Raw genomic sequence first — 13,568 nt, forward strand, 5'->3', positions numbered from 1 at the left:
TCAGCCTTCTTTATGGACCAACTCTTATATCCACACATGACTACTGGAAAATCTATAGCTTTGATTATAGGGACCTTTGTCAGCAAAGTGATGTCTCTGCTTTTTAATATTCTGTCTAGTTTTGTCATAGCTTTTCTTCCAAGGAATAAGCATCTTTCAGTTTTGTGGCTGTGGTCACCACACATGGTGATTTTGGAGCCTATGAAAGTAAGATCTGTCACTGATTCCACTTTTGCCCCATTTGTTTGCCAGGAAGTAATGGAACCAGATGCCATCAAACTCAGGGAGCATGATGCCACAGCTTTGTTCTTTCTCATGATTTGCATTGGTTTTCAGGGTCTTTTGTGGTTTTATACAAATTTTAAGATTTTTGTGAATTTTTCTATTTTTTGAAAATTTTCCATTTTTTTCTATTTTGTGAAAAATTCCATTGTAATTTTGATAAGGATTGCACTGAATCTTAAATTGCTTTGGATAATATGGACATTTTAACAATATTAAATTTTCCACTCCTTGAGCATGAAATATCTTTCCTCTTTTTGGTGTCTTCTATTTTTCCATCAGTGTCTTAGTAATTTTCAGAATAAAGGTCTTTTTTTTTTTTTTTTTTTACCAATCACTTGTATTTATTTCAGGACATAATATACTATTTAGACCCAAGGACAATACTAAATCATAACCCTGTTAAATATCTATAGGATATTTTATTTTTGCGAAGATAGGTCCTTAAAAACTGGACAGATTAATAATATAACAAGTATCAAAATAAGATGAAAAATACATTAACGCGCTCATTCACTCTGTCCTAATGTTAAAGATGTTACAAAGATACACAGATTATCACCATGCTGTTCTTTTGGGAGGCTATATTCAAACTGACAAAAAGGTGTTGTCAAAGGGATCTTTCTCTGATTTTTTGTGAAGAAAAACAGTCCAAATTGTATTCTTAATGCTACGTGATTTAACTGTATCATACTTAGCACATGGTATTATTATTTCTCCTACTGGAGCAAGTTCTCATTTTCTCAAAGCCTTTCCCCCAGCTTTTCTAGAAATAAAGCTTAAATATCATTTGTTTCAAGCCTTCAAAATAAAGTTAACCTCATTTATACAGGTACCAGGTTGGTATACTCATATATATCTTTTCCAAATTGCAGGCTAAGCAAAGGCATGCATTTAGAGCTGTATTAATATATTGAAGCAAAAGACAATCCAACTTAATATCAAGAGAAATTGTGACCTTCCATGTAGTGTTTGATAGAGAAAACACTGATTCTGACACATTGTCTTATTTTATTCAAACAGCAGTCTGTTCACACATGGTCCAAGAACACTTGAATAATAAAGCAAATATAGTCACATGTTAAAAATTGGTCTTCAAACATCATAGCCAATGATGCCACGCTTGCCTATGATCTCGCCAACATAAAACCACATCCACACCTCAGTGGCCACCAAACCATTCAGTAGAGCTTCCTTAATAGTGAGCTGTTTGAAGCTACCGGTTTTAGCACTGTTGATAATTTTTTTCAAGCTCTGCATTGCTGTAGGGATCTCAGCAGGGGTTGGAGGAACCAACCCCTTGGCATAGTACTCAACCTTGGCATAGTACCAAAACGTGGCCAATCGAGGCTTCGAGTAAGTCGCAGCAGCGTTGACCAGCGCCGGGGCCTTCTCCGCGAGGTTAGGGACAAACTGGGCCACGGTCCTAGGACGGAGAGCCCGTCGCCCCGACTGGCCGGCTGAATGTCACCCGCCCGGAAGGCCAGAGTAAAGGTCTTTCACCTCCGTGGTTAAATTTATTCCAGTGTATTTCATTCATTTTGATGTCGTTAGTGGTTTCCCCCCCTTATTTCTCTCTCTGGTAGTTTGTTGTTAGTGTAATAGAAATGCAACAAATTTTTGTGTATTGATTTTGTATTCTGTAACTTAACTGGGTGTGTTTATTAACACTCATAGTTTTTCGTGGAGTCTTTTGGGTTTTATATATATAATATCATATCTACAATCTATATACCTTTTATATCCTTTTCTTATCCTTGTACTACCTATTTCTTCTAGCACAGTGTTGAATAGGAGTTAAGGCAGGACATCCTTGTCTTGTTCTCAGCCTAAGGAGGGAAATGTCTGGTTTTCTTACCATTAAGTATGATGTTTGCTGTAGGTATTTTGTAGATAACTCTTTATAACTCCAAAGAATTAAGTGGAGGATATTCTCTTGGCTTTCTAGTTTTCTGAGAGCGTTTGTCATGATTGGGATTTGATTTTTATCAACTGCATGTCTTGCATCAGTTGATAAAGTTATATGGTTTTATCTTCTTTAGTCTATTTCTTTAGTGGATTACATTTATTCATATTTAAGTGTTGAACCAGTCTTGTTTATGTAGGGTAAATTCTACTTGGTCATGGTATATAATTCTTTTTTATACATTCTTAGAGTTGATTTGCTAATATTTTGTTGAGGATTTTTACATCTGTGTACCTACAGAGTATTGATCTGTTGTTTGTGTGTGTGTGTGTGTGTGTGTTTAATTTAATATCATTGTTTTTGGTTTCAGATAAAGCTGACCTTGTAGAATAAGTCAGGAAGTGCTCCCGTTGTTTTACAAAGGTCAAAGCTGAGTCAAATGAAAATAGCTACTCTTTGCTGCTAGAGTTATATTCCTCAAATTCTCCATTTCCTCCTGTTGCCTATAGAATAAAGCACTTCACAATGTAATTGCTACCCATGTCTTCCATTCTCTTCTTCCCTTCTCTGGCATAAGTTGTGATGATACTTCCAACTTCCTACCTATTATAAAATCTACCACTTGTTACCAGGGTTGTATTAGACAGTTAACCTCTCTGAGCCTTAGTTTCTTTGGGTACAGTTGGAGTAATACTTGTCTCATGAAATTAGTTATGGAAGGAACAGATGGAATATATCTCAGATAGTCCTTTCCCCTTTTCAATGCCCAAACACCATGACTTGTTACACTTTGTTATCTTTATATATGCTGTTCTTTTTCTGATTAATTCCTTTCCTTTTGTGTCCTCTTCTTTCCCCAAGTTCACCTAACAAAAACCTAATTCAAAATCTCTTCAGATATCACTTCCTCTGTTTCAACATATGTATCACCAGTCTTTGAGCCTCTTGGTCCCTATGGTTCTCACTTCTACTCTATTTATTTTTAAAATTTATTTTATTTTTATTATTCATTTATTTGACTGTGCTGGATCTTAGTTGTGGCATGTGGGATCTTTTAGTTGGGGCATGCAAATTCTTATTTGTGGCATGTGGAATGTAGTTCCCCAACCAGGTACCAACCCCAGCCTCCTGCTTTGGGAGCTCAGAGTCTTAGCCCCTAGACCATCAAGAAAGTCCCCTCACTTCTACTTTAGTTTGAATCATGTTACACAGTATTATCTGGTTCTCTCCCAAATATTGGAACTCCTAGGATTCAAACCATGTGTACCTAGCAGTGTCTAGGGAACAGTAGATTTCCAGTTAATGCCTTCTGAATGAGTAAAGAAGAGAGAGAACAGAACTTTTGTATTATTAATTGTTGTTGTTGACTTGAGACCTTCTGGGCTCATCTCAGATAAACATCTCTTTATCTGAACAAGAGGGGCATCTTGTCTATAGTCATCAGTACTTTAAATTAGGTCCACAATTCACTACTACCTACCTCCAGTTATTCTTGGCATGGAGTTAATGGAGAAAATATTCCTTTAAGTGTTTTAAAATTGTATTAAAATGACTAGCACAGGAGCTTCCCTGGAAGTTTAGTGGTTAAGACTCTGCATTTCCAATGCAGGGATCATATGTTTGATCCCTAGTCGGGGAACTACGATCCCACATGCCACGTAGTGTGGCCAAAAAAAAAAAAAAAAATCAACTAAAAAAATGTCCAGCAAGGAGTTGTCTGTTTTTCTGCAGTTCATCTGAAATTGTTTTTTTCTTGAACATTTGAAATGTATGAATGCAACTGATTGCATTTTCAATTTTTATTTCTTTTTATTTATTTATTTTTTTGCATTTTCAACTTTTAAGACGTTTACCCTGGCTTCTTTGAGAGGGGATGTAATTTTGTTCAGGGCTCCTGCTGTTTTGCACAGCTGGGTTATTACAGTGTTCTCTTGGTAGTCTTGGATAGGATTCAAAATGCAATGCAAAGGTGACAGCAGTAGTAAGTTAAACCGAACCCAGACAGAGTTAGACACAAGGCGTCTTCCTGGAATATCAAGCATTGAAAGACGCAAAGCGCTAATGCCATTATCTCACCCCTAGGCACTGTTATTAGACATTGATACTCCCAAGTCCATTGTTAGGAGGATGCTATAAGCATTCCTACCTTACCAATTTTTATTAAATGAAATGTTCTTAATGGGATAGAAATTATTTAAAATCTGGAGAGGAGGTTAAAGTTGATTATCACCCTATAATCTCCTTTTTTTTTTTTTTTTTGTAAGTAATGGACTTAAGTGTCCACAGCTCTTGAACAGCTGAAAGGGGCCACATCTGCATGGAGAATTAGACAATTCTGAATATACCTAAATGCTACAGCCCTATCATAGATAACAGTTAGGGGCTGTTATCAATCCAAGTCTTATTTCTTTACATTAGAACATTTTATTTATTTATTTATTTACATTAGAATATTTTAAACCATTTGTTTCTCTAGCCATTGATTAACCTACCTTTTACTCCTATCTATTATTGACGGTCTTCTGTTTGACAAGTTATTATGAATGTAGATTAAAACACTCTCAGAGAAGCTTTCAATCAGGAAATGACTGTTCGGTATGTGTCTCTATGTGATACACGTAAAATGTAGGATACTGGAAGTGTTAGAAATTAAGTTTACAGTGTAATTTCCTGGTACTTTTGTGGAAGGAAACATTAATTCCAGTTTGACGAAGTCAGAATGCTTTGTGAAGGAGGTAGATTTAAGGTGGATCTTATAGAAGAGTTAAGTGTAAAACCAGCATTCAAACGGGAAAAAGAAAATCGACGAGTTTATTGACCTTCCATGGTTTGTGAGTTGTATTTCACAGAACTGAGGTTGAGACTTGGGTGTAGAAACTTTGATGCTACAAAGTTTCTACCTTACTTCAGCTACAATTACCTAACTTTTTCTGCTTGATCAATGTTGAGTTTCTGTGTAATGATTTATTTGAAAATGGCTTACACTGCTTTTTTAAAAGTTTAAAAACTGCTTTTCTCTATTCTTAGTGTCTTCTTGTTCTGTATTGGTGATATGAAGTGTGTATCTTTCTTAACCTTTATGTAAGTTTACTCATAAGTGAGCCACAAGTTTTCAATAGAATGATTCACTCTGGCATTTTCTGCAAGTTTTAATCCCATTCTCCTTCTCTCAAGCTGTAAAGTTAATTCAGAAAGTTAAACTAGACACCAGGGAGCAAGGCTGTGAGGAGAGGAAGGCTTGGGCTGATGCCACTACTTCTACCTTCCGCATCTGTGCCTTTCGCAGAGCTTCTGACAGCACGGTGTTGGGAGGGTCACAGCGCTTGTGATCTGTAGAAACTGCTGTGAGGAGGGCCAAGAGAAGCATTTACTATTTTTAGTGGAAAACAACTGGTAGTTACTAGTTATAATTCCTTTGTACTTGGAATCTGGATTTGCTGCACCTTTCTTTGTAGTGAGACACCAACTGCTTAAAAAATAATCCATGAAACACATATGGAGCAGTGCAGACATTTTGAAAAAAGATCTGTCTTAAACTCAGCATACTAGATATGATTTGTAAATAAAGTGATAGAACGTGTTAGTCACTCAGTCATGTCTGACTCTTTGCAACCCATGAACTGTGTAACTCACCACCCTCCTCTGTCCATGAACTCTCCAGAAAAGAATACTGGAGTGGATAACCATTCCTTTCTTCAGGGGATCTTTCCCACCCAGGGATTGAACTCAGGTCTCCTGCATTGCAGGCAGATTCTTTACTGTCTGAACCACCAGGAAAAATTAAATAAACTTAGGGCATTAACAGAAAAAGAAAACCATATATATTAATTTAATAGATAAATAAAGCATATTAAAATATATTAAATATATAAAATTTAATGTATAATATTTAATATATATTGATACATACTATATACATAATATATCTCTAATTATATTATTAATATATGTTATAAGTATATATCATATTAATAACATATTAGTATAAATTATTATATCATATATGCATATTTTTGGCCATGGCATGTGACTTGTGGGATCTTAGTTCTCCAACCAGAGACTGAACTTGGACCACAGCAGCGAAAGCACTGAATCTTAAACCACTGGACCACCAGGGAATTTGCTATAATATATTTTTAATAATGATATTATTTTCCTGCTTTTTATATTTTATGTATTTAAGCTTAAATGACATGTTTCCAGAGTAAAAGTTTTTATGACAGTGAGGCATTCAATTTTATTTTTGTCATAACATTTGAAAGAAAGAGTTTTTTTTTCAAATTCTTTCAGTATATTCCCGCTTCTTTAAACTTTGTACACTAAGCAGGAGAGTGTTACTCGCTGTCGTGTCCAACTCTTTGGGCCCCCATGCAGTGTAACTTGCCAGTCTCCTCTGTCCATGGAATTCTGTAGGCAGGAATACTGGAGTGGGTAGCCATTCCCTTCTCTAGAGAATCTTCCTGACCTGGGGATTGAACGTGGGTCTCCCACGTTGTGGGCAGAATCTACTGTCTGAGCCACTAAGCATAATTTAACCTGCTTTTAGTTACTCGAGATTATCAACTACTGAGACAAGTTAGGCCCTTTACGTAAATCTCTTACACAGTTCTAAGCTATGTGTCTCCTTACTCTTCATTTTTGCTGCTCCAAGACCTTTTTCTTTCCTGTCCTGTGTGAGTTTACATGTAAATTGAAATGATTCTTTATATATTTTGTTAATATTAGTACTGAGGGTATTAAAGACAAATAATGTTAGAAGAGATAGATGAAGTAATATTATCAGTTATTCCATCACTTTTCAGTATACTTTTATTTAAAGGCCATATTTTAGGTTAGGTTAGTCACTCAGTCGTGTCTGACTCTTTGTGATTCCATGGACTGAAGCTCACCAGGCTCCTCTGCCCATGGAATTCTCCAGGCAAGAATACTGGAGTGGGTTGCCATTTCCTTCTCCAGGGGATCTTTCTGACCCAGGGATCGAACCCGTGTCTCCTGCATTGCAGGCAGATTCTTTACCATCTGAGCTACCAGGGATCCTTATGTTTTAGGTTATTTCATAATATATCAATTTATCAATTGAGTTTATCTTACTTTAAAAATTCTACTATTAATTCCTAACATGTATTACTTAAAAAAATTTTTTTCTTTGTTTTCTACTGTGCTTGGTTTTTGTTACTATGCGTGGGCTTTCTCAAGTGGGGGCTACTCTCTAGTTGTGGTGCTCTGGCTACTCATTGTGGTGGCTTCTCTTGATGTGGAGCACAGGCTCTAGGGTCATGAGCTTCAGTAGTTGCTGCACATGGCCTCAGTAGTCGGGGCTCCTGGGCTCTAGAGCACGGGCTCAGTAGTTTTGGCACATGGGCTTAGTTGCTCTATGGCTTGTGGGATCTTCCTGGACCAGGGATCAAACTTATGTCTCCTGCATTGGCAGGTGCATTCTTCACCACTTGAGCCACCAGGAAACTCCTGTATTATTTTTCTTATTCCAACATTTTCATTGTGTTTTAATTTTCCTTAACATATGTAACTTTACCATATGAATTAACTTTTGGCTGATCATATTCATGTTTGGTAGAAACAAATACAATACTGTAAAGTAATTTTTCTTCAATTAAAAATAAATGAAAAATGTTTTAAATTAACTTCTAGTATTTATTTTTTATTGTTACAGTTATTAGTACTTTGCAAGTAGCATTTATTTTGATTCTAAAGCCAATTTGACTTTGTCTTAGGAAGATTTTCTTAGATAATATTTCCTTAAAATTTCTGAAATTCAGATATATTACATTTTCTCTAGTCAACTGGTTCTATAAAACCAGAGTCAATTTTTTGTTTTGACATGAATAATATTTAATAAATGAGGACTGTGACTAGGATATGATGCCATTATCATAATTTTGACATAGCTCATTTCTTTTTATGGATTAAAATTGAATTCCTTAAGTAATAATTGACAGGCTATGCACTCTTGAGCATATTCTGTACATCGATTCATTTAAGAAATTTGGAGCCATTATTAGTTCTAATAGAAGACAGAAAAGAAAGAAGAGTGGAGTTATCCAATAATATGTTTAATTATATTGGGAAAACAAGGTGCATCCCTATCTAATAAAAATGTCAGAAATAAAAAAATCTCACCTTGCTGTAATACTTCCCTGGGTTCATGTGACGTTGCATTCTAGGAGAAATTATCTGTAATTCTAACACTGAAACAGCCTATACAGGTTCTACTCTAGTGGAGAAAACTGGTTTGGACCCAGGAAATTTTTCCTTAATGTGGTATCATTGATTTTTAGCCCCCTGCATCATCTCTTCAAAGATTCTCTTAACATACAAAAATTAATTTTTCAGTATTTAATGTTTTCAAAACATTCATTATTTTCTCTGTCTTATTGCTTCAGAGTCCAGAGTTTTTCTTTACTGCCTAAGTCAGTTTAAACTGCAATTTTTATTTTTGGTAACATCCCATGTCTTTTTCTTAGAATGACAGATTGATTTTGCAGCCTCATATGATTCACATTCTTGTTTCCTTTCCAGCAAACAATGCCTAACCTCAGGCTTTTATGATCATCCTTTATTTTTTAACCTTTGAAAGCTATCTACCTAACTCCTTAGGGCTCTGTCTTCAGTCATTAGTGGCATTTTGGCAACTGGTAGAAGATGTGGTTAGCATTTTGTTTTCTTTTTGCTTGTTTTCTTTTCATTTTATGTAACCGCTTACTATTCTTACTTTTCTTTAAAAAAATAAAAAAAAATTACCTTAGAAAGACTTCCTGTTATGTTGTTGTTGTTGCTCAGTTGCTAAGTCATGTCCCACCCTTTGTGACCCCATGAAATACAGCACACCAGGCTTCCCTGTCCTTCACTGTCTCCCAGAGTTTGCTCAAACTCATGTCCATTGAGTTGGTGATTCCATCCAACCATCTAATCCTCTGTCACCCCCTTCTCCTGACCTCAATCTTTCCCAGCATCAGTCTTTTCCAATGAGTGAAACCTTATCTTATGAAGACTTCCTGTGTACTTATTTCCTTTGCAATACATGTAAAGACCCATTTTTAAATGAGTCTCAGTTCTGAATCTGAGTAGTGAATCTGATATTGTTTAAATTACTTCAAAAATTCCTGGGTTGAAATTTCAGGTTCATTCTAATGGTTGTAAAGTGGTTGTTATGTGTCAACACAAGAACTGACAGATAAAATACAAGCACTTGTTCAACTGAAGGCATTCCAATAACCTTGTAAAAATTTTGTCTGAAACTTTTGATTGATTTACATTAATTTCCTATTTGAAAACAAAAGTAATTTTCTTCTTGTCAGAAATAAGTGGTGACCTTATTTATTTACTTCACTTCCAGCATGATTTCTATGCTATTATATAATTGAAGAAAATATTATTTTAACATACTATCTGAACTTCAGGGAAGCATACATGAGCTTCTTTGTTCTTTACTCTGATGTTGTCTTCAAATTAATTATAGTCTTGCCACATAAAAAAAGGATACAAAACACCATGCTGTAATTATTTACTCTACCCAAGCAAAGGACTTACTAAGTTTTCTTTTATCAGATATCTAGCTGAGTTGACTTGTGATCATTATTGGCAATAATCAGTTTGCTGAGTGTAGATATTCACTGTCTGTCCTTTGTTGCTTAGTCTTTGTTTTCATATACTTTTGAAAGACCCTATTGTTTACATTTGTGATCAGCATATTCACAGCATTGTTATAGAACATGGATAATTTTGTATTTGTCATACTTTTTTCTTTAATGCACTCTTTTATTTCTCTGTTCATTACAAATGTAAATTTTAGTGATGTAAGTTAATTTATTCCTCCAGTTGTGAAAGACAGTTAAGTTTTGTTTATATTGACTTAAATGTAGGGCTCTGTTTACCTGAAATAATTAAATTAATACACAAATTAGATTCCTTCTCAGAGCCTGTATTAAACTTCTCAAATTAATCTTTTTCTATTAAATTGTCAGTTTATCATAGATTTAATAGGTTAATTTAAATAGATTGTGAATTTAGTAGCCAAATTCTGTGTTTCTTAAAGTTACTCTGTATAGTATATTATAGTGAAATAGAAAGTACTGTATTCATACTGCTTCAGAAATGTAATTGAAAAGAGTCCCCAGAAATTAATAAGCTCAAGAATAAAATCCTGCAAGTGTTTATTTAAAAAAAAAACTATGAATTTTGGCTGCACTGGATCTTTGTTGCTGCACGAGGGCTTTATCTAATTGTGGCTGGTGGGGGGTACTCTTTTTTGCAGCGAGCAGGCTTCTCCTTGTGGTGGGTTCTCTTCGTTGTGGAGCACAGGCTTTAGGGCTCGTGGGCTCAGTAGCTGTGGCCCACGGGCTTAGTTGCTCCGTGGCGTGTGAAATCTTCCCAGATCAAGAATTGAAACCATGTCACCTGCATTGGCAGCTGGATTTGTAACCGCTAGACCCACCCAGGAAGTCCTGAAAGTGTTAATTTTGGTTTCTCTCTCTTTTTTTTTTTTCTGAGAAGAATATGGCAAAGAAAATTAGGCAGAACCCTCTGATATTTTTCTCCAACGTTTAATCTTTAGAGTAATTAATCTCAAAATGCAGCCTGAGAGCCATCTGTATGAGAATCACTTTAGGGCTCCTTATCTTTTTTTTAGGGGTCCTTATTTTAAAAGTTCAGTTCTTTTAAGTCAGGGTTGAGAATTTGGTGTCTCAAAGTCTAAATTTTTAGTTAGCATGCAAACCATTCATAAGTTTAATAGATTTTAAGAACCTAGAACATTAACAAAAGACTGGTTCACTTTTTCTCTTTCTGCTTTTCTTTTTATTCTAAGCGTCTGTAATTGTGTTCTTTGTGTTGTGTTGGAGTCTCATTTTCAAGAAATTGCCAAGACACTAATCCTATAATACATATGGAGAAAATGAAAAGAATCTTATTAGAGTTTGCTCACCTAATTTTGATTTTACAAAACGGGTTTTTTAAAGATAGGAAAAATCTATGAAAAATCTACTTCTGAAATACTTAGTGTTACCAACATATATTATTGTGTCATGATCTTTTAGTAATACATATTCTACGTTAGGAGTACTACTGTGTGAGTGATAATACATATATTTGAGCATTTGACGTTAAAGTTATCTCATTTTTACTATCTTGTGATCATTTCAAGATTAAATATGAATGTAGGAGAGGAAATATAATTTTTCTTCTACCTTTTTCAATTCTTGATTGAGATTCCCTATAATAAAAGACAGATTAACAAGAGAAAAACAAAGACCAGTCTATTAACATATATACAAGGGAGATACTTAGAAAATGAGTAAAATTCTTTAAATGACTCAAGCCACCACCTTAAATGCCACGTTCAGCTAAACACAAAGGAAATATGACAGGGGCCCGGGATGGGGAAGAGGGGTTATAGGAAGGTTCCAAGAAAAGCATGGTTAACAAGGGTAAGATTTGTTATGTGGATTTCAGTCAGTGCCTTCTCCATTGCTAAGAGTGTCATAATTTTAGAGTGATCCCTCTATTCCAGATATTAAGAGGGAGATACCTTAAAAATAGAGATCTCTTTTATAAATGTAAATTTTCCTTTCAAAAGGGTAGCTTCTACTTCAACTTCAAAGCTTCTCCTGTGTGTGCTATTTCTCAAAAATACAGCTCAAAATAATCCTTATTCCAAAGAGGCTTATTTTGGGGTGGTGAAGGTTTTGAATATGGTATGAACAGATTGCTTCCCAGAATACAACTAAAACTTGAAATTCTTCTAAAATGTTATAGTCTATGTTAATTGTTTTTCATTCTGTTTTGCAGTTCAAAACATGATTCTTTTTTATTGACCTAAATTGTTTTTTTCCCAGGAAACATCAATTATTCCTTATACATTTTCCCACTTATTCCCTTGAAATGAGTATTATAATACTTAGCCGACACACTGTTACATATTGAAAATCCAAGCATAGTAAAGAAAAGTGACTTACTTTGAGTCTAGACCTAATAATCATCAGCAGAAACAGGATGAAACATGCCACCCTGGACTTCTTCATTTTGCCTCTTCGTTTTTCCCTGAGTGTGGATTTGACCAATATTTCTTTTGGAAAAGGACTTCTTTCATTCTACACTTAAATACATGTGTTTAGTTCACATCTGTCCCTTTCCTCATTCCTGTCCCGTTCTACCCTTTCCCTTTCCCTCCTTCACCACCTTACCATTCCACCTAAAAGTTACAGTATTTCAGTATACTGTGACTTTTTTAGAAAGTCATAGTAGATGCCCAGATGTTGGCATAAACATTACCACTTTAATACTCAGAAATTTGCTACTTCTCAAATGGTCTCTTGCATATTTTTTAATTTACTTTTTAAAAAATTGGAATATGGTTGCTTTACACTGCTGTGTCAGTATATATGTATATATGTTTATAGATATAGATACCCCTCTTTTTTGGATTTCCTGCCCATTTGAGTCACCACAGAGTTCTGAGTAAAGTTCCCTTATTAGTTATCTGTTTTATACATTGTAGTGTATATATATATATATATATATATATATATATATATATATATATATATAAATCCCAATCTCCCAATTCATTCCACTCTACCCTTCTCCCTTGGTATACATATATTTTTTAAATGTACATTGTGTCTCTATTTCTGCTTTGTGAATAAGGTCATCTATACCACTTTTCTAGATTCCCCATTTCTGTATTAATGTATGATATTTGTTTCTCTATTTCTGATTTACTTCACTGTGTATGTCAGTGTCTAGGACCGTGCATGTCTCTGCAAATGACAGAGTTTTCTTCCTCTTTATGGCTGGGTAATATTCCATTGTATATGTGTACACATCTTCTTTATCCATTCATCTGTTGTTGGATATTCAGATTGCTTCCATGTCCTGGCTATTGTCAGTAGTGCTACAATGAATGTTGTGGTGGATGTATCTTCTTGAATTAGAGCTTTCTCTGGATGTAAGCCCAGAGGTGGTATTGCTGGGGTCCTATGGTAGTTCTATTTTTGGTTTATAAAGGAACCTCCATACTGTTTTCCATAGTGGTGGTAGTAATTTACATTTCCACCAACAGTGTAAGAAGATTCCCTTTTATCCACACCCTCTCCAGCATTTATTGTTTACAGATTTTTCATGATGGCCATTCCGATCACTGTGAGGTGATACCCCACTGGAGTTTTGTTTTGCATTTCTAATGATTAATGATGTTGAGCCTCTTTTCATGTGCCCCTTGGACAACTGTATGTTTTTGGAGAGATACCTATTTAGATCTTCTGCCTATTTATTTATTTATTTATTTATTTTATACTGGGCCTCATGAGCTATTTGTCTATTTTGGAAATTAATCCTTTGTTGCTTTGTTTGCAAACATTTTCTC

At 35.0% G+C, this 13,568-nt stretch overlaps 2 protein-coding genes across 5 annotated transcripts in view; one reads left to right on the forward strand and one right to left on the reverse strand.

Annotated features, from left to right (window-relative positions):
- Positions 1-13,568, forward strand: part of ZRANB3 (zinc finger RANBP2-type containing 3) — a 285,930-nt gene that overhangs the window by 131,793 nt on the left and 140,569 nt on the right. The gene's annotated exons all lie outside the window — the stretch shown is intronic.
- LOC133051285 (ATP synthase subunit g, mitochondrial-like) lies at positions 1,321-5,555 on the reverse strand. Its single transcript, XM_061135813.1, has 2 exons — positions 5,451-5,555; positions 1,321-1,749 (listed from the first exon to the last, which is right to left on the reverse strand). Exons 1-2 carry the CDS (start codon positions 5,553-5,555, stop codon positions 1,378-1,380), a joined length of 477 nt encoding a protein of 158 aa, XP_060991796.1. The 3' UTR covers positions 1,321-1,377.

Source organism: Dama dama, chromosome 33, assembly GCF_033118175.1.
Source record: "Dama dama isolate Ldn47 chromosome 33, ASM3311817v1, whole genome shotgun sequence".
Classification (NCBI taxonomy): Eukaryota; Metazoa; Chordata; class Mammalia; order Artiodactyla; family Cervidae; genus Dama; species Dama dama.

Bases quoted from the DNA above. Each gene is read 5' to 3' on its own strand.
- LOC133051285 (XM_061135813.1), bottom strand. From the start codon at position 5,555: ATGCTTCTCTTGGCCCTCCTCACAGCAGTTTCTACAGATCACAAGCGC. The intron at 1,750-5,450 runs GTAGAAGTAGTG...CCGGGCGGGTGA, and splicing joins GAAAGGCACAGATGCGGAAG to CATTCAGCCGGCCAGTCGGG.